The sequence below is a fragment of the Phyllostomus hastatus genome, unplaced genomic scaffold (genome assembly GCF_019186645.2).
Source record: "Phyllostomus hastatus isolate PE091 unplaced genomic scaffold, TTU_PhHast_1.1 phas_scaffold_78, whole genome shotgun sequence".
In the NCBI taxonomy this organism is placed as follows: Eukaryota; Metazoa; Chordata; class Mammalia; order Chiroptera; family Phyllostomidae; genus Phyllostomus; species Phyllostomus hastatus.
Genome location: NW_025334041.1, coordinates 6,326,021 through 6,352,628, shown reverse-complemented (window position 1 = coordinate 6,352,628; position 26,608 = coordinate 6,326,021). Strand labels below are relative to the sequence as shown.

Below are 26,608 nucleotides of genomic sequence, written 5' to 3'. Positions count from 1 at the left end.
CCCCACCCCACGTTGCTCATCTGCCATTAACCCTGGCAAAGCCTGCCTTGCTGGGCCCTTTGGGGCCCTGGGAGGGCCGAGGCTCAGAGGCTCACCCGGCCACGGCCGTGCTCTGGAGCAGACCCCGCACCCTGGACCCCACCTGCACGCCAGATCCCTCAGCAGCCTCCTCGCTGCGTCTGTGCCATGCGTGTCACTGCCTGGGCTGGTGGATGACAGCATCGAGGCCCCGTGGGGTGACGTGATATGGCAGAGAAGGGACTGAGCCCTGTGGTCTCATTTCCAACGTGAATGCTTCTTCTGATCTGTAGACGAGTTCACGAGTGGGAGCCCCTTTCTAGGCTACTTCTGAGGACTGGGCAGCTCCCTCCCCACGTCAGACTGAGGTTTTCACCGTACCCCGAGAGAGCTCTCTGGTGTGTCTCGGCTTTCTCTGTTCAGGTCGAGATGCAGCTGGGAGTTTTGGCCGGTTGGGGGTTCAAGTTCTGCGTGCGAGGTGGGGTGGGCTCCCTAAAGCAGGCTGGGCAGGTGCCAATGAGGCCAGGCTCCCAAGTGCCACCCACGGACCCCCCCTCAGCTCATACCCAGCTGATCCCTGGGTAGCTCAGGGTTCTTTCCAAGCATGTGGCTGTGGGTGCTAATTAGCATCTACGTTAACGTCAAAGAAGGTGGTTAGAGAGAGAAGCACTGGCACGGTATTATTTTATTTGTAGATTGAAAATGTTTGGACGAGGGGTCACTGGAGCAGTCAGGTTTTTAAGCGCCCAGCCTCGGCGTGAGGAGTGGGGGGGTCCGGCTCGGACTCTGAACTGCACGTCCCACCGGCCTCATTTCCATCCCGGGGGGCGGGGACAGTGCTGCCGCCTGCCCTCGGAGAGGTGGCCTGACCCTGGGCGAGTCCGTGTAGAGGAAGGATTTCCGAAGGCGGAGGCTCTCAAGTCCTATGAATTCTTAATTGCGGACATTAATTCCTCGTGGGCACTCAGCCATTGAGTTGTACTAGGCCCAAGGGCGCACGAAGACTCTTCTCTTTGCATGGTATTGGAACTTTGTAAAAGTCGCCCCTCCTAAATCAATTCTGTTCTCAGTATTCACTGCTGTTCCTTGTTTTACTTCTCCATTTAAAACAAGACTCAACAGCAGCAGCGTCAGACCAAGCTGGTGACACGCAGAGCCTGTGGGTTCAGGGGCATCGCTGCAATAAAAACACTGAACTCGGGTGCCAGAACCATCGATGGGGTTTGGGGGCTGTCAGAATCTCATTTGGAGAGGCCGCCCGTTCGGCCGATTTGGGGGTGCTGACGGCGGTGGGATCTCACAGACAGTGGGGTTTCAGACAGCGGGACCCGACACCTGGCTGCTGCTCCTCCTTAGCTGTGTCGCTTTGGGTCTCTGGTCGTCTCTGCACTTCGGGTTCCCAGACTGCAGGGTGGGGCTCTCCGTGACCCCCCATCACTGGGGTTTGGAAAAGGCTCAGGAGACAGTTGGCGTGAAAGAGTCAGCACTGCGTCTGGCGAGCAATTGCGTCGGGAGTGACCTGTGGTCTATAGCCTGGCCCAGAACTACTTCTCGTGCCCGTTTATAGGAGCCTCACGACTAACAGATCCTCATCCCCCCAGACAAGTGGGGGGGCCCCCGAGAAAAGCCCTCGGCACCTCGTAGAGCTTTGCTACTCGGAGCACGGTCTGCAGACAGCAGCCCTGGGAGCTGCTCAGAAATGCAGGCTCCGGGGCCCCCCCCAAGCCCCCCCAACTCGGCCTGGGTCCTAGCCACACGCAGGGAGTGAGGGCACTGAAGTCCCAGCAGCTCTCCTGAGGAACGCCACCGATTGTCACCAACACTGCTGTGGAGTAGTCCATCCTCAGAGACAACTGGGGAGGTGGCAGCCTTTTGCTGTTGTGGCCAACTAGGCTATTTATTTATTTATGTATTTATTTGCATTGCAGTGGAAGTAAGCACCATCATTGTATTGGTAATAACGCTGCCTTTACCTTCAGCTTGCCCGTTTCTTCCTTTTGATAAGAAAGGCGTCTTACTTAAGAGGCAGAGGCGGCGAGAAGAGCCTCAGTGATACACACGCCCTGCACAGCCTCAAACCCCTTTGGCTGCCTGCACAGCTGGGCTCCGAGCAGCAACACGCCTTTGGGTCTGGCAGTTACCGACCCCCTGAGATCCCACCTGGTGGAAACGGCCCCTTCCGGACAGACAGACGGGCCCCAGGGACCAGCAGGTGCCTTTCCCCGGGGAGGTGGGAGCTTTGCCGAAAGGCGCACGCCCTCGCAGGTGCCCTGGCAGGTTCAGGCTGACCGAGTACTCAGGGGGTGGAAAGCATCACAGAAAAGGCTAAAACGAAGCAGCAGCGTTCGGGGGTCTCCTAGGCAGTGAGACTCCTGGTGCGTTTTCTCCCTGATGTTGGGCATGGCTGTCGTGATCCTCAGTCCTATAGTTTCCAGGGGGCCGGCCGTTTGTCTGACTGGTGGCCAGGGGAGGTGCAGAAGCTGCCCGTCTTTGGGGTGGGCTTTGCTGGCATCTGCAGCCCAGAGCCAGCACGGGGAGGCTCTGGGGTAGGAGAGCATGCCCCGCCCCCAGGTCCCCAGCCTCCCTGCTGTCAGGCCGTTGGGCCGTGCGGACCTTTCTCAGAGGCCGGGCCCCCTTCTGCATCCCTGGAACTGACGTCGAGCTCTCTGTGGCCCCTGCCCACCCTGGCACTCTCGGGGGTCCTTTCCACAGTGGGCCCTTGATTGCATTGGGAAGAGGGGGAAATTCTCCTTTCTGCACTCTGTTTGCTAACATTTTTCTCTCCTCCTTCCCCCGCCACCACCCCCTGTCCCCTGGGGGTCCTCACTGGGTTTCAGGCCTGTGTGTTTCATCTGCCTTAGTCCCCATCAACCCATGCCTTCTGGGAAGAGCTGCGTGGTGACCTCCCCCGCCCCGGCCCCGTATACAGATCAGCAGGGTTCCAGTGTTTACCTCTTCAGATGTTCTTTGTCTTCACTCAGGTGCAGCAGGGTGGGGACGCTTGGGACATCAGGTCTCCGACTTTCTCTTCTCCACTAACACTACATACAGCCATTGCCCAGACAAGTGGCAGTGATTTGTCATCTACTTAAAAAATAAGCTTTGAACCCTACAGCTAATAACCTTAAATCTCTCCACCAATGTCTTGTTTAAGAAGTTGGTTAGAGCCGTGAGAAAATGTGCTAATGAGCATAAATGTCAGGACAGGTGACAGGCCTCTGAGAAAGCTTGGATCCGATGGGTGGTTTTGTCCAACGTCCACTGGGCGCGAGAGCAAGGACGTGCTCCGAGAAGGAAGCGTGACCTCCGACTCTGTTCTCTTCGCTTTAAGAGCGGGCCGCTTTTGTTTCTTGAACTTAAGTCACACGGATTATTTCCCAGGCTCTATAAACAGGCCCACCTAATGCCTTTAAAACATGGCATTGCATGAAAGGAAATAAAAATATTGGTACAGCTTGATTTAGCAAGATCATTTTTCAATGACCCTTTCAAATGGCTTCCTGCAAGGCAGCAAACAATAGTTTGGCCGTGGACACCAGCTGGAGGTCACCCTTTCCCTGAAGGGTCAGAGGGCAGAGCGCTGGCTGACCCCACCCTAGACCTGCCAGGCTCACAGCCATGGCCTGTGCTGCTCCCAGCCCACCCCAGCCTCCCCGGCCGGCCGCGCAGGCCACCACCCAGCCATGGAGCAAAGCTGCGCCCAGCCCTCTAGGCTCTGAGCTCCTGGGTGCCCAGGCTGGGGCTGGGTCCACCCTGCGGTTTCCTAGTCGTGAGGCTTCTACGGCGGGTTCCTGACGAGCCCCAGGTTCTTTTCAGCACTGGGTGGGGGGTGGGGGATGACACAGTGACACCTACTTCCTGGGGGTTTTTAATGAGAACTAGGTGAGATAATGTAGGAGGTAAAGGGGATTATGTATGTAGTGAGCCCCAGAGCGGTGGTAGCTAATACTATCCCTGCCACTGCTGACCAGCTGCTGCTGCGGTCATTGTCATCGTCATTGTCATGGTCGTTGTCACCACTGATGCCATGTAGCCTCACCACCATCATCCGTATCTGACATTATCAGCAGCAGCAGCAACTTCCTCCGCCTTCCCTCTGGAGAAGCTCTACTTGAGACTGATTGGTTGCCGTTAGCAACGTTAAAATAGGAGCCCACCCCCCTTTTTCGGAATGGCCTGGGACACAACTCCTGCCGGTCCTTCCTGCGTGCTGCTGCCAGGTGTTTTCTTTAGGGTTTACCGGACGCATCTTAGTCTATCGGACTTACACGAGCCGGTGTCAGTGAGATACGGGCACGTGGCCCCTGTGTAGTTTCACGTTCCTTCTTCCCCCTTTGTGCTGTTCTGACACATGCTACATGCAAATATGCTGCTGGCCGGGCTGTGCATTGAAACAATCATCCCCTTACGTGTTCTCGTGTCTTTTAAAGAAGATGAGAGGAGAGAGGGGAACGAGTATATGTTGGGTTGGCCAGAAAGTTCATTTAGTGTTTTAGCGCTTAGTCGTCTTTAACTCCATTTGAAACAATTTTCTTAGACTCTGCTGTGACAGCTGTCATATAGTGTCACTGAAAAATCTTGTTGAAACTGGCCAACTTTTGTGCGGCCATTTTAATTTGAAGATGAAGGAACATAGGCACCGTTTTCAGCGTATGATACTTTGTTGTTTCAAGAAAGGTAAAAATGCATCTGAAACACAAAAAAAGTTCTGTGCCATGTACAGAGAAGGTGCTGTGACTGATCAAACGCATCAAAAGTGGTTTGCTAAGTTTCTTGGTCCTGCTGACGTTTTGGCCAAACAGTTCTCTGCTGTGGGGCTGTCTGATGCACTGGAAGGGGTTCAGCAGCACCCCTGGCCTCTGCCCACAAGAAGCCAATAGCAGGAGATAGATGACATCCTCAAATATCCAGATCAATAAAGTTATTGGTGAAAATCAAAAATATGTCTTTTATTTTACAGAAAAAGCCCTACGGACTTTTTGGCCAACCCAATATTTACAGAGTTATCAACATGAACCTTCTTATTTACCATTCCTGGTTTCCTTCCATTGTTTCTGTGGACCCACGGTCCCATTTAACATCATTTTCTTGTCCCAGCACACCTGCATCCTTCCCAGCTCCTTCAGGCTGTGGCCAACCCCATTGGACTTCTGTGTGGCACAGGCCCAGTGGTACAACTGTGTACGAGTTGTTCATCCAACCGGAGTAAAGGAGAAAGTAGGCGTTTACGCTGTTCTTTATAAAGACGTAATCACATCACTGCTCTCTTTGCTTCTTTCATGAGGATTTGAGCTGGTCTGGGGTCACTCGCTTTCAGCCTAAAGAACTTTCTTTCATATTTCTTATAAGGAAAGTCTACCAGCAACAGATTTCTCGCAGTTTTGTCTGTCCAGGAAGGCATTGCACCTTCATTTCTGAAAGATGCTGTTTCTGAATGAAGATTCCTGGTGGGCACTTCAAGGGGATTTAAAAGGCCTGTTTAGGGACCCCGCTTGCTGTTCACTTCAAATGAAGGCTTTTCCTAAAAACAGAAAGGCAGTGGGAGCCCCTAAGTCTACGTGGGATCTTGTGAGGCTTTTAAAAGAGTCACAGCCCTTCGACCACGTCACTTCACCGCCTCCGGCCTGCTTTGTTCATCTCGTTAGCGACAGGTGACTTCAGAGGGCTGCTGTCTTCCTCCGCACCATGTGCATGGAAGGGGCGTTTCACTTGTTGGGGTTCTCAAGAGCGATGCACACTCGGTGTCCCAAAGCCGGCTTGACTTTAGTGACATTAGTGACACAGTTGTGTCTGTCTGAGGAAACTTCGAGGGCCGTATCTGCGTGAAGTCCGACAAAACACTTCCCACGGTCCGGCCGAGAGAGAATGGGGAGGGCAGGCTCCACGGTGCTCGGGTCAGACGGAGGACTCGGTGGTGAGAAATACCTGATTCTGATGGTCAGACTCTGGGCTTTGAGATTGATTTTGTAAGTTACGGCCAGCATTTGTGTGACTATGGAAGTATACGAGTGGCTGGACAGATGAGTGGACGGATTGATACATGCAGACTTGTGTAGCTGGCAGGCAGGCAGCTATACTAGATTGCCTTAGAAAAATTATGTATTTCTGTGAGTCATGGTCAAAAGTGTTTGCAAACTGCCGTCCTGGGCCATGTGTTGGCTTGGGAGAGGACCTGCTCTGGGGCGTTTCCGGGACCGGAGGGGCCGCGCTCATTCGGGGGACACACGAAGCCCTTTTGCCCCTCATCAGTCTCTTGACTCTGATGGGCTTTTCAACAGAAAGAAAAGCTGCTCAACCCATTGCACGCCCTTCACAACTGCTGCACGCAGCCGCCACCACACACACACACACGCACGCACACACACACACAGTTGCCATGGCGACAGCAGCGCTGTGCAATTTCCTGTCGTGTTTGGGCCGCCCTCATGTGTGTCTCTTATCGGGAAATGCTAACAATTAGTTGGTACAAGAGAACTTTCAATTCACCTTTTTGAGGGAATTCTGAGACTTTCCATGAATGGTTCATTCATTTCTTGAGCGCGCGACTTTGTGTTCAGCAAAGTATGGGCTAATTTGTCATTTTAAATGAGACAGAAGGGCAGGCAGGTGAAACCATCTGGCTCCGTTGCTAAAAACATTTATGCTGACGCGCTTAGCAGGTGAGAAGACACTGATTGAGCTGGTCATAAAGGCTTGTTTTGACAAAATTCGTCCGAGGGAGCAATCTCACTGCCCCGTTAGAATGAGTAGGCGACACAGTATTGTTTGGGCAGCACTGAAATGGTGAATCGGGGCCTTAATGAGATTCAGAATTTCTGGGAAAGCATCCAACCCGCTTTCAGAGACTCTGATCCATCTGCACAGAAACGCAGGGAAGTGCCCTGACATCCCTTAGGGAGGTAACGCAAGGCCCCTCCCTAGACCCCAGGCTTGGTGTCCCTAGGGCACTCTGACCTGGGCCGCCTCCCCACTCCTTCCCCGACCCTGGCCTGTCCCCCCAAACCCTCCTCCTCTGAAATGCAGACTCACATGCAGAATTCCACATGCAGAATTAATTAGGTGGGAAAAGACAGCCAGAGAAAACAGCAGCTCCCCATGTGTGTGAGTCCCTATGAAATCGCCTGCCTTCCTGGTTACCTGCCCGTGGCTCCCACGTGAGTGTCTGTAGAAAATCACCGCAAGTCCCAGAGCATCTGCCCGAGGTGCTTAGCTCCCAGAGTCCACAGGGACGAGCGCCCAGGACTGAAGCAAGGCCCTCGGCATTTACAAGCCAAAGGGCTGCACCTGGGAGGGAAAGGGGCGAGCTCTGGGGTTTTGCCTGAATCCTGACATGGGCACCAGCTCCTGGGGGCTCGTTAAAGGCTTTTCTGCCTGATTATTAGATTGTGAGACTGCAGTTTTGTGCTGCTGCGAATCTTCTCCACCGTGGTCCTTCCTCCCTGTCTCCACCTGGCTGAAACCCTAGAGGAGGACTAAGCTTCTGGGCAGGGATAGCTCATTTTGTTTCTCACTGCCCAGGCATCCTTGTTGTGCGTTTAGTTGGGCGGCTGTTTGCGAATGAGAGGGGAAGAGAAACCAGTGTTCTTAGGAATCCTTTCAGGATCCGGCCTAGACATTTATTGTGTTCCTCCTTCTTTCATTTATTTATGTTGTTGGGTTTTTTTTTAGTTTTATTTATTTATTTTAGAGAGAGGGGAAGGGAAGGAGAAAGGGGGGGAGTGAAACATCAATGTGTGGTTGCCTCTAGCACACCCCCTACTGGGGACCTGGTCTGCAACCCAGGCATGTGCCCTGACTGGGAATCGAACCTGCCACGCTTTGGTTCGCAGCCCGCGCTCAATCCACTGAGCCACACCAGCCAGGCCTTCATTTATTTATCAGTGGCACTTAGTCAGCTCTTATTTATGAAAAAGAATCAACTGTGTGTGTCTGCATGCACACAACGCGTGTCTTCTACATGGATAAAAGTCAAGCCATTAATCAATATTCATTGATATCTAGAAAATTTGGAAACAGAGAGAAAAGTGAAAGTGTAAAATTATTACTTGGTCTCTGTGATTTTAGTCCCTCATTTCCATGGTTACCAGAGTAACTCTTGTAACACACAAGTGTGATCACATTCCCCCGCTCCTTGTGGCCACTTTGGCGGGAAGCCAAGTGACCTCCTGGGGTCAGAGGGACGAGGATTTGGGTCCCGGCTCATCCCTCCAGGCCTGTGTTCCCCATCTGTCCAGTGGGGACCATGCGCCTGTCTCAGGGCCGTAGTGTGAGTCAGCCCAGGTGCCGTGTGTAAGGAGCCCGCGGTGATGCTGGGCACCCCAGGGGCCTCCCGGCGAGGGTGCACTGCCTGGTTCTGACCCATAGATGTAGGGGTTTCCTCTCGTGCGCTGGGGGCACTGCCATGGCATCCGGTGTGCCACCTGATCCTGTAATGCGTCTCCTCCTCTCTCTGTCCTGTTGGCTCTCACGCCACCCACTGCCCGAGTGTTGGAAGGAGCCTGAAGAACCTATGAAACTAATGTCAGCCAGCGTGGCTATTTTTCAACACCTCTGATGGAAAGTGTAATGGGAGCGGGAGGCTGACGAAAAGACGGTTTGGTGGGGGATCTGGTTTTCCGTGTCTGCCGTTAGCACGGGAAATTGGGGACCAGCGCATGTCCTCACGGTGTCCACAGGGAGGGTGCTGATTCCCGACCCGCCGTTCTCGCGGCCACCGCGTGCCCGGGAATGAAAGCTCCCGGGGCCCTCCGTTCCTTGCCGTCCACGCAGCAGAGAGCAGTCGAATCTCTGTGGTGTGCCCCGCAATAAAGCAGGGAATAGGCAGGCTTTAACGACGAGGATGTGGCCCAATGCAAATCAAAATAAGTCATGAATCAGGAACACTTTCGCCCACGGCTCTGCGGTCTATTTTTACGATTACTGCCGCCAAGGGAGGCGAGCTGTGTGAAAACGGCCTTCTGGAAGCGCGGGGGGCTGGCGGAGAAGAATGGCAGCCAGAGCAACCTCCCCAAGGGTCTGCGAGCTCCGGTTCTGTGGAATGTGCTGGTCCTGAATACCAGTGGGCTCTTCACAGGTATGCGTGGGGCTGGCCGGGAGGCTTGCATTCTGGAGAGAGGCCGAGAGGGAACCAGTGTGTATGGGCTGAGGAAGTCCTTGTCCAGGGGTGGAAGAACGTGTAGGTGGTCTGTAGGGGGGTGGGGGGAATGGCAGCCAGAGGGAGCTGCCAGCTTCGTTCTGCTCCTAAATGATTGGGGTGGGCTGGGGGGCAGGGGGTAGGATGAAGCACCTAAATCCTCGTTTCCTGCCTGCTTGTGTTGGCTTTCTCTTGCTTCCCAGTCTTGCCCCTTTTTGTTGCCGGGTCTGAGGCCTCGCAGGTAAAAATGCTCTGACTTGGGAGCCTTGACTGGGGCTTAGAAGCCGTCTTGCCCCGTGTTTGTACCCTCCTACCTGTTCTGTGAGCCTGTTCACTTGGACATTATCAAAGAAGGAAGCAGACTCTAGAAAGAGGAAGTGTTACGGTTGGCCGGAGCACCGCGGTTTGTCTTAGGAAACAAGTTCTTATCATCTAACAAGCTTGGGGGCAGCCTTCCGGCCACAGATGAGAAGATGTCACCTCGATGGTGGCATGTGTGGGCCAGCAGCTCTTCGTTAGGAAGGGCCAATGGAACCACCTCCTCTGCCTGCAGTCCTGGCGCATTTCCCAAGCGAGGCGGAAACGTTGGAATCCACGGGACGACACAGGGTGCCCGCCGTGGGGCGGCCACTGCGCATCTCTGCTCAGATTGGGCTGCTTCCCTGGGCCTGCGCACTCTCCGAAAAGAGAGCCCCAGAGTCCTCCAAAACTCACTGCTATTTTCAGGCTGGCCTCCGCTCGGCGTAATTAGTCTCAACCATTACTCACAAGTGGAGCGTCTAATTTGGGAAGACATGCTTATTTTATTTGCCCCAAACCCGTCTTTTTTTGAGCTTCAAAAAGCCTACCTTCCAAAAATTACTGAGCTGTGTGCTCCTCTCTCAAGGGCTCGATAACCGTTTGGAGAAAGTGCTGGAACGCATCAACTCTGTCTCCGTCCCCAGGGGGTGGCGCTGACTCCCTGCTCCCCCAACCCAGGGCTCCCGAGGGACGGCCGGGCCCGCAGCTGCAGCACCTGGTGAATGAAGAGCGTCTTCTGCTGTATCTGAAACCTCGAACCCGTTGCCCATGCCGTTTTTTTTTTAATGAAATTAATTATTTTAGAGTCCATTCGGAAGCAAAGAATTCGGTGGCGTTTGGTGCTTTCCCAGTGTTGTGTAGCTGTCCCCTCTGTCCAGTCCCAGAACATTTTCATCACCCACAAACAGAAGCCATACCGATAAAGCATCACCCCCTGCCCTTTCCGCTGCCAGCCCCGGGCGGCCACCAGCCTGCCTCCTGTCTCCGAGGCTGTGCCCAGTCTGCACGTTTGTACCGGCGGCATCACGTGATAGGAGGCCTTGGGCGTCTGGCTTGTTGACTCTGCAGTGTTTCAAGGCTCATCACCCCCGTTGGAGCAGGAGTCAGCTCGCCATTCCGTCTTGGGGTCCGGTGCTGACACCCGGGGGACAAAACTGACTTCAGCCGTGCGGAGGCTCTGGAGGTCTCAGCCCCAGAGAACCCAGAGTCTGCAGCGCGTGTGGTGCGGGGAGCTCTCGCGCGTGGCTGGCGCCCCTGGTGTCTCCCGAGCCTTCTCTCCTGAGTGAGCGCGTGGGGGCATCGGACATGGCCAAGCCAGGCCTCTCATCCTGCCACCTGCTGGCACCGAGCGACCTTGCTGTGGTGCCCTTCAGGGCTGTCCTTGGGATGAACTGGGACAGTCCTTGTAGAGTGCCCGGCAGCCCAGTGGCACTTAACAGATGTTGCTCCCTTTTCTCCCCGATCCTCCCTGCTCTGATTCTGCTGTGGGTTCGGAAGCAAACCTGGCCGTAGATTGCTGGCTGCCCGTGTGTTCTGACTATTCTTGGATGTAGCCAGATGTAACCTGTTGAAATGACTACCTATTACACGTGAGCTCCTATTCCAGGCCTTCGGGTGCGTGGGGCTCAGGGGACATCCAGGAAGGCTGGTATCGTCTTCTGTGGGAGTGGAGCCCACTCCCCGCATCTGGGGGGCAGCCCCTGGACAGCTGCCCCCACGCCTCGTCGATGTAATCGTCTTCTTCATGGAGTCCACACGGCACTTGTCACGGAAGAGGAGGGAGAAAGGAGTGTCCGTGTTTATGAGAATCTTGTATTTCTTCTCCTATTTTTATAGTCCTCTTGCTCCTCACTTGGAGGCCCCGTCTGGCCACGCCAGAGAGTAGGGTGGATTCGACTCTGCCGTCTGCCCAGCAGGGTGCGGGCGGGTGCTGAAGGGTGACGTCACCCCCTTTGGTCCGAAGCTAGAGAACAAGCGTAGACCCTGGTCATCCTTGTAACTTATCCTGGGAGAGAGAAGCCAAGAGGTGCGGTCCCCAGGGCGTGTCCTTTGACTCATTCATCCTGCAGATACCGGCGGCCTGCCTGCTGGGAGCCACGCCGTGGCCAGCCGGCTCCCTTCTGCCTAATCCCCCCCCTGGGGTGGGCTGTGGAGAGCCAAGGCCAGGTGCTTTCAGGGCTGGGCTGGGCTGGGCTGGGCTGAGATGGCACCAGTGTTCGTGTTGAATAATGAGAGCTGCCGGCCAGACTGCGGCTGCACCGCACAGTGTGAAGGGAGGTTGCGTTCTAAGTCAGCGCGCCGGGCCTTGCCCGGGGCTTCTCTGGCTGCCGTTGAAAATGCTCAGGGGCTTTGTCGGAAGCGCACTCCTCGGCCCTGACCTCGGAGGTTCCCATTTGGTCTGGGGTGGAGTCTGCAGATCTGGGGTTTTATCCACGAGAACCGATGTGAGCCTGACAGAGGCCGGCAGTGGGTTAGCCTCTGGGATTTTAGAAGCACAGGTGGTGTGGGGGAGGGGGGCTCAGGAGGATTCAGGTGAGCGGGTCACTGTTACCTGGGAGACCGTTTCCAGCCTCACGCCCCTCCGCCTTTTCATTTCCGCCCTGTGTACCCTGGCGAGCCGTTTTGACTTATGAGAGCACTATGTCTTCCTTCTGCTGTGTGGGCGAAGCAGAAAACTCGAGAACCAGCTGTTCCGCATAAAACAGCTCAGATGGGAGGGCTCTCAGAGGGTGCCTTCGTTTTCCTTGGAAATGTTCAGGAGGGAGGATCCAAGGGTTCGCTGTGGCGGGCGGGCCCGCCCCTTTGAGGCACAGGGCAGGAGACACACTTCCAGCTGTGTAACCTTGAACTTGGGCTTCTCCAAAGCTTGCCCGTCACCCTGGGACCCTGGGACAATGCAGATCCCAGTGCGGCCCAAGGCCACGCATTCTGTACGGACTCCCAGGCGGCGCGGTGGATGCGGTGGGCCTGGGGACCCCACCCTGAGGAGGAGGCCCTAAACGGCGCCCCCCTCCTCAGGCCTGCTGACACCTGCCGTGCACACTGTCCACCGAGTTACCACGCCGGCAACTCCTTTTCCGATCCCAGCAATAGGAGGAAACACCTACTGTAACCCAACGCTGACCGTGAACCTCTGGGCACAGGATGCTTTCAGCCGCCGACACTTTTCTCCTGTAAATCATTCATGGTCCCCAAGCACGTGGGAAACGCAGAAGGAGGGGGTGGGGTGCTGCGGGAGGGGCTGGGGAGCAGGGCTGCAGGGCACAAGTACCCGCAGCCAGCCGTGTCAGGAACTATGGGCCCTCGGGTCTCCCCGAGTTTCCCTGGGAGGGAAGGACTTTTACACATAAACCACAGAGAAAGGGGTCTGTCTTCCCTTCATCCTCCAACACCAACTTTGAGCTGGCATCCGAGTCAGCTGGAGGGACTGCGAGAGGGCAGGTCACAGGGTCACCGGGGACTCTGGTCCAGTAAGTTCCTGTGGGGGGTGGGGCCTGGGAATTTGCAGGTTTGGTGAGTTCCCAGGTGACTCTGGTTGAGCTCTGACCGGCACCTCTCGAGTCCCCCAGGGACAGCTCTAAGAATGTGAACACGGAAAACAGTGTCGTCCTGTGTCACCTCAGCTCATGGCGGACCCTCCCCATCAGAGTGCCCTTGCCTGGGATGGGGCCCTTTCAGCTGGGCTGGGACTCGGGGCCTGAACGGGGGAGTCACCTGTCTTCGGGTGTGAGAAGGTCCTGGGACGGTGAATGAGGTGGTTTCTGGCTGCCTGCAGGTGGCTGTCCCCACACCGTGGGTGGGCGTCGGAGGCTGGGCCTCCCTGACTGGCTGGTTGCCTGATCTCCCTGGGGGGCTTTGCAAAAACAGAGCCTCCCCGGTGCATGCTGGGAGATTCTGGTGAGCAGCTGGGTGCAGGACCCCCCCGTGTGGAGAACAGTGCGGCCCAGGTGGGCAGTGGGGAGCTGCTTTCCTTTTCAGTGACTCTCGGATTCTGCCCTAATGACCCCCCGGGGGGCAATCAGGCCCTTTGTGAAGTGCATTTTCTCTCTGGATCCCTAAAGTTGGAGTCCATAAATTCCAGTTGTGTTTTCCACAGTGCTTCATTTCCTGTCCGAGGGTGGCTGCTGGCGGCACCAGCCAGCCCAGGGGAGGCAGCAGGGCAAAGCCCCCACCGGGACCAGCACGGCCCACGGCCGCTGGCACCGCCAGCATTGGAGGCCCCGCCCCAGGGAGAACACTTCCCAGGCAAACTCCAAGGCGGCTGGAAATGGAGGCAGTGATTTCAGTCATTAGCTCCCAGGAGCCATTCCCCGCTTTGGTTTGTCCTGCGTGACCTTGAGACATGTCCTGGTTCACCAGCGTGCAGTTGGAGGGCGTCACTGGGCTCCGAGCTCTGTGCCAGGTGGGCTTTGTGAAGGTGACTCGGGTACAGGCCCTGCTTTACAGCGTCCCCTGCTGGGGAGAGGCAGACCCGACCCACCTACCTGGAGGAGGAGGAGAACTCCTAGCGAGATGCGTAGCTACAGTGGGCCGCCCAGCACGCCGCCCGCCTGGCCCAGTCCCACTTTCTCCGCAGGGCGTGTCGTGGTGGAAGTGACTGGCTGAGTCCTCGCTTGTGCTTCCTCTCCCCTCGTGCCGTGTAAGCCCCACGAGGCCCAGGCCAGGCCAGTAGACTCTGGCGTCTCTGAGCTCTGGGAGGTGGGCCACCCGGGAACCTGGGCAAGAGCAGGTGCTCTGCAGCTGCATCCCCCAGAGGGGGCTGCTGGCTGACGGGCGGTGCGTCAGCGTGGCCAGTCGGTCGATGGGCAGAGAGGCAGCTGCAGGCCACAGCGGCGGGACTGGAGAACATCAAGCAGGAGCTGCAGACGGGAGCTGGGACGGGAGAATCAGTGGGCTGGGCCGAGTGCGGGGGAGGGGAGGTGGGACATGGTGACGTGGTGGGAGAGGGACGCAGCAGAGCAGGGGGAGGGATGCAGATGCCAGCGGGTGGGCAGGGCAGTGGGAGGGGAATGGCGTGGTCCTTCGGGACCTGCCGCGTTTGTGGTTCTACGGAGACAGACCTGCAGCTGGGAGGGTGGCTCCAAGGGTGGAAATACAGTTCACAAGGTGGGGGGGGGGGGTGGATCTGAGCTGCAGGCCCCGCTGGGGGGCCTCCGGGGCGGAGCTGGGGCGGGGGGGGGGGGCGGCGGTCCGTTCAGGGCAGCTCACTGCAGAGGCCACGGTGACGCTCCCAGAAGGGAGCCACATGCTGTGGTCCAGGCGCCGAAAGCAAGGGACGAGCCCACGTCCCCAGGAAAGGCTGGTACCAGCTGTTGGAGTGTCTCGAAAATGGAGCCCAAATCTGACAAATTCTGGGGGCCCCTCCTAGGAACCAACCCCAAGCCCTGGCCAGGTGGCTCAGCTGGTCGGAGTGTCATCCTGTACACCGAAAGGTCGCTGCTTCGATCCCCGGTCGGGGCTCGTGTGGGAGGCAACTGAGGGATGTTTCTCTTTCTGTCTCTCTCTCCCCCCCGCCTTCCTCTCTCTCTAAAATCAGTAAACGTATCCTGGGCGAGGAATTCTAGGAAGGAAGGAAGGGAGGGAGGGAGGGAGGGAGGGAGGGAGGAAGGAAGGAAGGAAGGAAGGAAGGAAGGAGGGAGGGAGGGAGAGAGGGAGGAAGGAAGGAAGGGGTGCTGAGAGGTTGCATTGCGTTGGGGGCATGAGGTAGAGGAGCTGTGAGGCGCCCCGTTTTTGACGCCTCATCTTACACTGGCTGTGTGGTTTTTGCCTCGGGTGAAATCGCCTTGCAGTTCCCACACCGCCTTAGTGGAACTCACAGAAGCACTAAGAAGCCATCCAGGAGAGCGGGGCTTCCTTCTCAGACACAAACTGGGGTGAACAATGGGGTGCCGCAGGGTGAATCGGGGGCAGGGGCGATGTCCGCACCTCTCAGTTAACCTCCCCCCACACCCCCCAGGAGGAGAGGTCGCTACATAGCAGTCTGTTTTCCTCTGCCTTTGGTGCTGAGCTACAGCCTGCTGGGACCTGCATCCCCTGGGTCACAGGGGTGCAAAGGATGCTGGCAGCTCGTTTTGCACTGTTTGTGCTGGAAGGCACTGAGAGTCCCCTGGTGATAATTGTGCTTTTCATAGAGGGGCAGTTTGCTTTGCAATTTGTGGTTCCAGAATTTCGTGGTCTGGGCCAGTGAGTCAGGACCACGCACTGTCTGGCTCCTCCGGCCGCCCCCTGGGGGGGACACACACCAACCAAACACGTGCTCTTGTCTTTGCAGTTCTGTGCGGAGCTGAACCAGCCGATCCTGCCCAACATCCGCAAGTGGAAGGGGCCCCGGGGCTGCTGGAAGGCCGTGGTCGCCGACACGCCGTCCACGCCGCTCCAGAAGGTACCCTCGTCCGTCCGCAGACTTACCTTCCCCGTTACTGATGCGCCCTGTTCCCTCCTCACCGACCTTCAGCACTTTCCCGTGCTGACACCCCTGATGCAGTTCTGCCGTCTCCCCCATCTACGCCGTCCATTTCAGAGTGCCCCAAGGTTTGGTCCGTGCTGAGACTGGGAATGGACGGCTGCCCAGGGGGAGGGGAAGGGGCGTTTGGGGCCCTGGGAGAAATCCTGTTGGGAGCCAAGGCGGCAGACAGGGTATCTCTGTCCTTGGTCCTTACACTCTCTTCCCACCGCCTGCCCCGGCCAGCCTGCTGGAGGAAGCCCGAGGTTCACGGACTGAAAGCTTTGCAGGCACCCAATCCGTGCGTTCAGTGGTAGGAACTGTGCGTGTGGAAATGGTGGCCGTTTCCAGCAGGTTTTGATTTTGAACTTCCTTTCCTAAGTACCCCCCAGGTGGGTGTCTGTACACATTTTCACTCTTGCATGTCATACGCCGGGATCAGTTTTTCTCATCTGGAAAGTTCAGTATCGGTGGCGTTTTAGACATTGACACAGACTTTCGGCTGTGAATCGTGAATTAGAAACTGTGTCATCGCGTCATGTTCCTGTACATGCAGATGTTATCTTTTTACCTCCAATATGCCAAACATGCTTAAAAGTGCATCTGCATCGTACTTACGTGAGTGATACTGAGATTTGGGGCTTTTCCATGACAATGCGTGCTGGATGAAAAGCGCCCAGTCATTTATTGACTGTAAACTCTCTTTTTAGCTGCTGCTCAGAAAACATGCTGTAGGTCTTACTGCTCTGGGTTTTATGTTGCAGAGCACTGGCGGTCGCTGTGGGTGGCAGCCTGGTGCAGTCAGGGCGGGCTGGGGGCAGAGCTGAGTCGGAATGGATCTAGGTCTCACCCCCCTGGCCCCGGGGTCCCTCCTCCGTCCACACGGGAATCGCAGCTCCTGGCTCTGTCGTTGCCGTGAGCAGCACTCCGCACGCATGCACGCAGGCGCACGAGGCTCTCGTGTTCCCCGTGACGCTCCGTCACCGTCTACTCAGCTGGTCGCTGGAAAGGGCAGTGTGTGCGCGCCAGGCGCTGTCCACCAGCTCCCCACCCACCGGCAAGGAAAGCAGACCCTGCAGCCCGGCCCGGCCTGTTTTCACTCTTTGTCAGCCCAGGGGGTCCCGACCCGAGCCTTGTAGAGCCCCTCCCGCCAGGCGGGGGGCTCACAGCCTGTTGCAGGGACAAGACAGGAAACCCTGCCCCAGGTTGGGGTGCCAGGGCCATCGGACAGTAGCGTGCGGTTGCAGGGAGGCCTGAGTTCAAGCCACTGCAGCCTTTCGGCCTCAACTCCCTTATCTGTGAAATGGGAACAGAGCCCCTTCCTCACCTCACAGGGTGGCTGGAGGATTTCAAAGATAGTGTGCCCTGGAATGTGTCATCCACAGAGCGTGGGAGGGGCCTGGGGGCACCCAGAGGCCGCAGCCAGCCAGGCCACGTGGGGCTGGGGGCTCTAGCTGCTGCTTCCCCCAGCTCCCACCCCCTGGGGGTGTGGGCCCAGTGAGGACAAGTCACTCGGTTCCTCAGAAGGTGCAGATATATGTATTTTCATGTGAAATTTCCTGAATTTTAAATAGGGGCAGTAATCCAAAAACATTTAAACACGTCTGGGTCTCCCAGACGATATCTTTAAGTCGTGAGTGCTTGTCTCAGCGTCGACAAACCCCACAGAGTGGCCGCAGGGCCGCACCTCTCCCAGGCCTGAAATGCACCCCCCCCACCCTGGGCATCTTTCAGCCGCCCCTCCAGCCCTCACCCCACAGCTGCAGGGGCCATTACAGTGACCGCAGGCAGGGCGAGGAAGATGAACTCATTTGTCCACAGTCTGATGCAAGGGGGCAGCGGCAGCAAGAGGCAGGCAGAGGGTCCCCCTCCAGACTGTGGGGGTGGCCAGGGTCAGCACCATGCCCTGGGGCCTGCTGATGCCACCCTGCCTATCCACCCCCTCCCCGGCCCTCCCAGCGCCCCACTCCCGGGCTTTAGACCCCCAAGTGAGGCCCTGTCCACCCTCGGAGGGCCTTGACCCCTTCCACAGGGGGGCTGGCAGCCCGGACCTCCGTCCATCCATCTTGCAGACACTTCTTGAGCGTTTCCCAGGTGCCGGGCCCTGGGTGCTGGAGACTTCATCTTCAGTCTCAGCACCTCCGTTTACCAGCTGGGGGATTTTAGGGAAGTTACTTAGCCTCTCAGAGCAGTTGAGTCATCCGGCCCCTAGGAGTGGGAGGGGCCGCCTCCTGGGATGTGGTGACTAAAATGATACCCCTGTGCACAGTCCAGGCTTCGCCCCACCTCGCACCCACACACAGAGAAGTGCCCAGGCACCCCGGCTGCACAGAACACTGTTGAAACCAGGAAACTGGCAGTGTGAGCGGCCTGGGGGGAGGGGCAGCAGGAAGGACCAGGCCGTGGCTCCAGGCTGTGCCTGTGTTGCAGCAGCAGCCGGTGAGCCCCAGTGGAACCTCACAGCCCAGCCTCTCCTGCCTCCGCCCCCAGCCCCGAGACCGCTCCTCTCCACGCTAACGCCCCTCTCCTCCTGCAGGGGGCCGGCTTCTTGGGGTTCCTGTGGGACACCTGGGCCGGCGTGGAGCTGAGAGACGCCACCTCACAGGAGAGCTCGCCCGGCAACGGGCACGGGAAGCCCTCGGGCCCCAGGCCGTACCTCGCGCGGTTCAAGGTACCCGCTCCGAGTCACCATGAAAGTCCACTTCTTCTAAAAAGGAAAAACTAAAGTGCCCTTTGAAGCGGCGGGCCAGAGAGGCCCTGCCTGCTGGCCTCGGCCGTGTTCTGTCCTGGGTGGCCCTCGGCTGGTGCACTGGTCCAGTGCAGGAGGGAGAGGGGTTGGGGCACCTCAGCTCTGATGACTCCGCCTCCTGGGCAGGAAGGGCAGCAGGTGCTGGCTCCGAAACCTGACACACGTCCCAGTCACCTGGGCAGATTTTCTAAACTCGGGGATCCCTGCACCCTCCCCAAGGCCTACAGAATTTCTGGGGTACGGCCCAGGACTCTCGGTCTCGAGGGATCCTTCGGATTTGGAGGGAGTTTGGGGGGAGCCGCTGGGTTGTGGGGCCAGGACATCCCCCGATCAGCCCCCGCCCTCCCCCGCGTGCCGGTCTGTCCCATCAGAGCCCGTCTGTCTGTCCCACCTGGTGAGGAGCAGCACGGTCTCCCCGCTCCCCGGACGCCCTGGCCGGTGTTAGCAGGCGGCAGGCCCTCAGACGCAGGTCAGCAGGACGGACCGCCAAGAGGGCCCTCGATGGACCTGTCCCCGTGGCACTTAGCCGGGAAGTCTCAGGGCCCAGCAAGCCGCCTGCTGGGCGTCGGGGACGTCCCCTTTCTCTGTACCCCGGTACAGCTCTGGAGCTGAGGGCCACCCCACACCCCAGCACCATTTCTGCCCGGCCCGGGGCTCCACTCTCGAGGGGGAGGGAGCTGGGCTACTGTGTGCTGGAGGCAGCTGGGTTAGCCCCGGATGGGGCCTGCGCCCTTCCCGCCCCTGTGGCTGTAGAGTTGCCGGCATTCCATGGGCGCACCCACACCCCTGGGGGTGTCTGGGGCCTGTGCTTGTGGTGCTGACATGGGAACCAGCCACGTGCCCCCTTTAAACCCTCCTAACAGCCTCCGGGGCCCTGTTTTAGGTAAAGCGGCTATGCCGGCTTTGGCCCAGCAGGGCAGCAGGTCCGTAAAAGGGGGGCCCTCGAGTCAGGGGTGAGTGCCCACATCCTCTGCATTAAGCAATCAGCCTCTTCTACTTCCTGCCACATTCTAGGCGAGCAGGTGGCACAGGACAGAGGTGTGGCTTCTTCCTGGGCTCCCCACGCGGGGTTTCCCTGCCCAAGGCCCGAAGACCTTCCCTTTGCGGTCGGGGCCGCAGCTGCAGAGCGCCCTCGGGCTGGGTGGCGGTGGCAGCAAGCAGGGTCACATCTGTAAGACGGAACTGGCAGCCGCCGCTTCCTGGGGGTCCCCCCTGCATGCCTCCCTTCCTGGCAGTGTTTAGTGTTTGTTGCCATGACGAGCGGAAGTCCGAGTTGTGCAACCCCAGGCCGCTGAGCAATGCTGCGGAGTTCAGGGGACCTGCACCCCAGGGTCCCCAGCGGGGACAGAGCCTCTGTGGCCGGCGTTCGGCCAGCTCTGGTTCTCCGCACGCCGGGTGAAAGCCAGCCCCAGGGTGCTGTGGTCTCCAGTGGGCGGGATGTGCGTGGGGAGGGAAAGGAGGCCGGTCCCAGCAGGGGGTCCAGGCAGGGGACCCAGGGGCCCCTCCCCCCTTCATTAACTAGCCACAGGGCTAGAGCCACCTGCCCTCCTCTTGTAGCTGCTCATGAGGAAAACCAAAACCCCGACACGTTCAGGTGTGCCCCAGGGGGAGTGGGAGGTGCTGTGGGTCCCCGTTCTGTAGGTGCCTCGAACAGACTTGTGGGGGGCTGCCCCACCTCACCTCGCCTCGCTCGCCTCCAGGGCGGCGGCAGCCTTGTGTGCACCGTGGTCGACGCCGTGCATGAAGCTGTTCGCCAGTGGGTGGTGAGGATACTGGAAGTGGTCAGTATCTCAGTCTGCCCCTGCTCCTGTGTCTCCTCGTGTCCAGGTGGGAAGTCATGACGTCACCCTCGTGAACCTTCACCTGGCGGCCCTGCCCCTCCCTGGGGGTGAGAATCCAAGCAAGAACCACAGCGACAGCCACCGTGCGGCCAGCTTCGCCCAGACCCTGCAGGAGACGCTGAAAGGTGGGAAACGGTCCTCCTCCATGGCCGGGCCACAACTCCCACTCCTGTGGGGCAGCCAGCGGGGTGGCCTCCCCGTGTGGCGCTCTGATCCCGTAGGCCAGTGGTCGGGTCAGCTGCAGTGCCTGGCACGGGTTCGGGAGACAGTGGCGCCCCAGCATCTGCTGGCACCTGGACGCCCTGTGCATGATGACCTCTCTGTCTCTGCGCGTCTAGCGTGCCAGGGCCACGGTGTCAGCTGTGTGGCTTTCAGGCGGTCTGTGAGGGAAAGCGCTAGGGGGCAAAGCTGGCACCCTCCCCCGGGACAGCTCGTCCGGGGCTCAGCCACCTGGGCCGTGCCACGGCGCCACCTCCATCTCGGCCTGTCTCGTCTTGTGAAAGGGAGACAGCTGGTGACAAGGGACAGGGGGAGTGGGGGAGCCCCGATGGGCAGGCAGGATGGGCCGTTTTTCTCCCTGGGGGCACGCAGGCGGCCCTGAGGGCCTGGACCCTCAGAGAAACTGGGCCGGCCTCTCTGCTCCTTCAGTGGCTGCCAGACCTCCGGCAGGTCACCGCTGCACGTCAGGTGCCACCGGAGGGGGACCCGGTGGTGCTGACCCCACAGAGGTGCCTGGGGGTCGGGAACTGTCCGTGCAAGGACCGAGCCTGTCGGTGTGGGGCAGGTGTGTGTGGACTCGGAAAGTACCGGAGGGGCCCCGAGAACCTGAAAAAGAGCGGAGCTTCAGCAGGACGGTGGGCTCTCTGGCCCCCGGGCTCAGCCCCCAGCAGCACAGAAGGGGTTCTGCTAGGGGTTTGCTGGGAGGCAGAGTCGCCGAGGCAGCACAGACTCGGGGGGCGGGGGGCGGGGGCGTTCAGCCCAGCTTGGTTTTCCAGAATGCTGCCTGCTCTGGGTGAGGGCTGACCGCCCAGAATTCTTTCTGAGCCCTTTCCTTGTTAAACTGGCCCCTCGCAAGGTGGTCGATTTATGAAGATCCAACTACAGAAATGATCTGTCAAGCTACAGTCTTACCTTAAAGATAGATTTTTTTTAATCCTCACCCAAAGATATTTTCTTTCCGGGCTTTTAAAGAGAGAAAAAGGAGGGCAGTGAGAGAGAGAGAGAGAAACATTCATGTGACAGAGAAATATTAATCGGCTGCCTCATGTGCACGCCCTGATTGGGGGACCGAACCAAAACCCAGGCATGTGCCCTGACTGGGAATCGAACCTGCAACCTTTCCATTTATGGGATGGCGCCCAACCAACCGGGTCTCACAGGCCAGGGCAGTAAAATATCCATAACACCAAATGTGCTGTCTTCACCATCTGTGAGCACACACGTCAGCGGCACTGAGCGCACTCACGCGGGGGTGCAGCACCCCCACCCCCACCATCCCCAGAGCCGTCTCACCGCCCCAGCCTGAAACTCTGTCCCCAGGAAACACTGGCTCCCACCCCCTGCCCCAGCCCCTGGCGACCACCATCCTACTTTCTGTCTCTGTGAATGTCCCTGCTCCAGGGACCTCGGGGGAGCAGAGTCTTAAAGTGTCTGTCCCTCTGCGCCTGGCTTCCTGCATTCAGCTGACTGTCCTCGCGTTCCCTCCCAGCTGTGGCCCGCGCCAGAGTGTCCCCCTTTTGCAGGCCAGCCACTGTGCCCCCGGGTACAGGGCGAAGCAGATGTGGGTTTGCAGTGGTGGCGCGCAAAACACAGTGCATTCTTGTCTTCCTGTTCACTGAGGGCATTGCTGTCCACACAGGCCACCGTGGGCCTGCTCCTGCCCCGCCCTGGACGCACACCGCATTTCGTTGGCCTGTCCACCAGCCAGTGGACACGTGGGTGGTGTCCACCTTCCGACGGCCAGGGACACTAGATGCGGCCTACATTTTGAGCCAGGATGTGCTGTGACCAGCGTTCCACTTACGTTTTTGAGTCTTTGGGCTAAGCATGCGGCCGCTAGGTGGGAAGCCGTTTACCTGCACTTGGTCGTTCTTGTGGGACAGAGGGTGATTTGATGGCTGTTAAAACCCGTGGCCATTTCTATTGTTCGATCTCCAGCTTTCCCTCGTTTTCATTTTGTTTTGTGCTTTACACACGGAAACAGAGACGCCAGGTCGTGACTCCTCGGGTGACCTGAGGTGCGCCCTGTGTCTTTCTGTTCTCCAGGGAGCGGTGAGGTGTGCACTGGGAATCTGGGCAGGTTAGCGTCCAGGTCACCGAAGGGCTACTGACCCCCCACATGGCTCGGCCTCCAGGCGTGGGCAATGGCTCACACCCCCTGTGTGCTAACTGCGTGCTCACTGTGGGCGTGGAGGACTGGAGGTATCGGGAAGTGCCCGGCCTGCCCAGCGTGCAAGGGGCCCCATCGATCGCCCTGGGCGGTGTGGCCAAGAGGAAGACCAAGCCTCCAGCTCCCAGGCTCCCAGCAGAGCAAACAGCCAGATCAATGCACAAACTCCGGGCCTTTCTGCCTGTGTCTGGAATGTGCGTCCAAGTTCACGTCCACAGGGGCCTCGCCAGTTGCCTGGCAGCATTTTCTCCCCTCAGACCCCATGGGGCTCACTCAGCACGAGGGAAACCTGGCCCTGAGTGATGCCAGACATCTGCGTAGGACCTGCCCTTGGTGGGGTCCGGCTGCTGCGGTTGTCGCTGATGTTTTATGAATCTGTAAACTCACTAGAAGATCAGCCCCGAGCATTCTCCCTCCGCTTCTGGGAACCAGGGAAACAACTCGGAGCCCGCCCCAGGGGGTTGCCGTCTGGGAGAATCCAGGCCTCTGCACGGCTGGGGTTCGCGGAGGCGAGAGCTGTCTCTGCAACATCGGCGCTGCCCGTGTAACCAATGGGAGATGCAAGAATCCTGGCCGAGCCTGTTCAAAAAAAGAGCTATTGATCTGCGTGCAGAGGAAAGTATAAGCTGTTCTTTTCACCTCTGACGTTGCACAGAGCTGCCTTTCTGACCGGGGCCCCTGGCATCCCTCCCGCATCTGGAATTGTCATCTCGGCCCCAAGTTCTCTGGGCCTGCGCCCCAGTGAGAACCTCTCCCGTCCTAGGGCACCTTCTGCCTCAGTCTCTTCTAACCTTCAGTTTTCCTTGACCGGCAACACACGCAGCCCCTGCCTCTCCTTCCCTTTCAAAACCAGACTGCGCCTGGGTTCCATCCGGGGCATCTCAGGCCTCACTCACTGGCTCGACCCACACGTGTCTGTGGAGGGTCTGCCCTGCAGCAGGCGCCGGGGGTGGGGCGATGAGCAGCTGCCCACATCCGCAGGGCTGTCTCTTTCCAGCGCTGCAGTGAGAGCTGGTGGCTCTGGGCGAGCCAGTCAGCCTCTTGGAGCCCCAGCTTCCTACCTGCAGAGAGGGCCTGGCCCATCGGCCAGGTGTGACTCACTAACAGTATGTATTCTCTGCTCAGCTTTCCAGTTGAAAGTTGGCAGTGATTTCTCCAGACGGCTCAGGCGCACTCTGCTGTGGGTGCCAGTTGTTCGGACTGACAGTGTGAGGGGCGCCTCTCTGTTGGCCCCGCAATGGAGCCTCCAAAGGTTACCCCCTTTCATCCCTTTTCCCCCTTTTAAGCCCCCAGAGGAGGGTCACCTGCAGTGCGCTGGCGCCCTCTGCTGGTGGCTTCTGGCGTTGCCGTTTAGCTTTCTTACTCCAGCCATTGTTACTGAAGCACCTCTGTGTCCAGGAGCAAGGCTTGCTGAGTGGCTCAGATGCATTTTGCGCTCTCGTCTGTGAATCCTTGTGAGGCGTGACAGAAGCACCGCTCCCTGTGATCACGTGGCTCCCTCCACGCGGCGGTGGCCTGGCTGTGGATGGGAATCGCTCCGAGCCCAGCTGGGGCCGCTGCCCTTTGCTCTGGTGTAAACAAGACCATGTTGGGGGGGGGGGGGGGGGGTTGTTGGAAGTAAATACTGCAGAGAGGAAAGCTTTGCACTTTGGCTCCGCGTGAGTCTGCTGGGCGGCTCACACAGCACAAGGTTATTTTCTCACGGTTCTGAGGCCAGAAGTTCAAGGCAAGGGGTCAGCAGGCTTGGTTTCTCCCGGGGCCTCTGTCCTTGGCATCCAGATGGCCACCTTCTTTCTCCCTGTGTCTTCACGGGGTCTTTCCTCTGGGCTCCGTAAATGTCTCCGAGCTTTTGTAAAATCTCTGAGTAAGACCCTTAGGCCTTTTCCTGCCACGAGATTCAGAACACAGGAGCTGGAAGAGGGGTGGCCGGTGCACCACCCCGCCCCCATTTCCACGTGGGTCACTAACCCGCTCTTCAAGGTTTGGGGGCTTTTGCACAAGGAATTTGGAAAAGCCTGGAGATGGGGAACCATGCTGCCATCCTCACCATTCCCCGCTCCCCACCCCCACCTCCAGGGTTTCAAATCCCAGACGCTCGGTCCCACATAAAAGGAGGCCGTGGTCACCTCCCTCCACAACGTCCACTCCTGATTTCCTGCCCTCCTCTTGCAGGAGAAAAAGACGTGGTGGTTTTGGGGGATTTCGGCCAGGGGCCAGACAGCAGTGACCACGACCTGCTGAGGAGGGAGAAGTTCCACCCCCTGGTCCCGGCGCACACCTGCACCAACATCAGCACCAAGAACCCCCAGGGCTCGCGGTGTCTGGACAACATCTGGATCAGCAAGAGCTTCAAGAAGGTCTTCACAGGTAAAGCCAAAGTCGCTATTTTTTTTTTTCCTCTCCTGGTCGGAAAGAAAGGAAGAGAGACCTGTGTGCACTGACAGGTCCAGGCCGTTTGAGCCGGAGTCAGGGTGTATCTCCCCTCCTCTGCCGGCATGTGCAGGGCTGTGGTTCAGGGGTCATGAGATCATCGTGCTAGACCTCCCGTTCCCCTGGCGGGCACTGCAGGTAGCTGAGGCGTGTGGGCGGGGAGCCCGCGCATCCCATGCAGTGTCGGTCTCCGTCCACCAGGGGGCCCACCAGCCCCTCCCTGATGTCTGGGTCTCTTCCCTGCCCCCCTCCAGGTCACTGCGCTGTGGTGCGAGAAGGCCTCACGAACCCTTGGATTCCAGATAACTGGTCCTGGGGCGGCGTGGCGTCCGAGCACTGCCCCGTGCTGGCGGAGTTCTACACGGAGAAGGACGGGAACAAGAGGGAAGGCCCTCGGAACGGCAGTGGGGTCACCTTGGAGCGAAGTGAGGCCAACATTAAGCACGAGCGATGATGGCGCCCCACCGGTTTCTCCACGTTAACCGCCGGGCACAGGCGGGAGTCGCCCTTCCTGGCGAAGACGCAGCGTCTGAACTGCCTTCTTCTTCATCCCGGGCCCGACCTGGGCGCCCTCCCTGTGGACTTTTCTGGACCTCTCGTCGGGGAGGGAAGTACAGTGGCCGAATCAGAAGCCCAGTGGAGAACCGGACTGTCTTGATCTCGGGCCCTGCAGCCTCTGCAGACGCGGCCGGCGTCCACACCTGGGTTGCAGCGCGGGGAACAGTCGTGGAGGCTGGAAGGGAGTGTGCGAGGCGTTCTGGGCTGCGAGGCCTGCCTGGGCAGTGCTGGGAGCTCTCCTCCCTGACCACCGGTCTGTGATGTTCTGGCTGCACATTACATAAAGCTTTTAACTGTGATCGAGCACTCTTTTCAGATAATTTGAGTGGCGACTTTTAGTTTTGTTTTGGAACATAAACAGGGATGAAGCTGCCTGGCTGCATTGCGGGGAGAGCTGGGGACTGGGCCCCCAGCTGGGGGTGTTTTGTGCCCAATTCTGGTGCCTCTGCAGGGTGGCAGCTCGAGGGTCCTAAACACGGAATAGCCCCTCCTCACCTGTCTCCCCCCTGCCCTACAGAGGCAGCTCTTACACCCCCACCAGCCCCGCCGAGACCGTACAATCTTTACATCGTCTCCTCCCTCCCAGCCTGCCCTGCCTCATCCAGTGTCTCTGCCGGGCCACCCTCTACGTCAGAGTGCCACCCACCGTGCCGGGGACACTCAGGGCAGGGTCCCCCGCGTAGCCTGAGAATTCTGCGAGAATGGCACCTCCTCCCTCCTCCCCACCGGCTCCAATTTCCAGGCCCAT

The 26,608-nt window shown here is 58.5% G+C and overlaps 1 protein-coding gene across 2 annotated transcripts in view; it reads left to right on the top strand.

Moving 5' to 3' along the window:
• Positions 1-26,159, top strand: part of EEPD1 (endonuclease/exonuclease/phosphatase family domain containing 1) — a 75,857-nt gene extending 49,698 nt beyond the window's left edge. Inside the window, exons 4-8 of one of the 2 annotated variants that reach the window (XM_045828558.1) lie at positions 15,723-15,833; positions 18,430-18,564; positions 20,470-20,608; positions 25,045-25,239; positions 25,557-26,159. In XM_045828558.1, coding sequence (XP_045684514.1) covers positions 15,723-15,833; positions 18,430-18,564; positions 20,470-20,608; positions 25,045-25,239; positions 25,557-25,756 — 780 coding nt within the window. In that variant the 3' untranslated portion in view covers positions 25,757-26,159. The remainder of the gene's footprint in view (positions 1-15,722; positions 15,834-18,429; positions 18,565-20,469; positions 20,609-25,044; positions 25,240-25,556) is intronic. The other variant, XM_045828560.1, reaches the window with a different exon arrangement.
• The last annotated feature ends 449 nt before the right edge of the window (positions 26,160-26,608 follow it).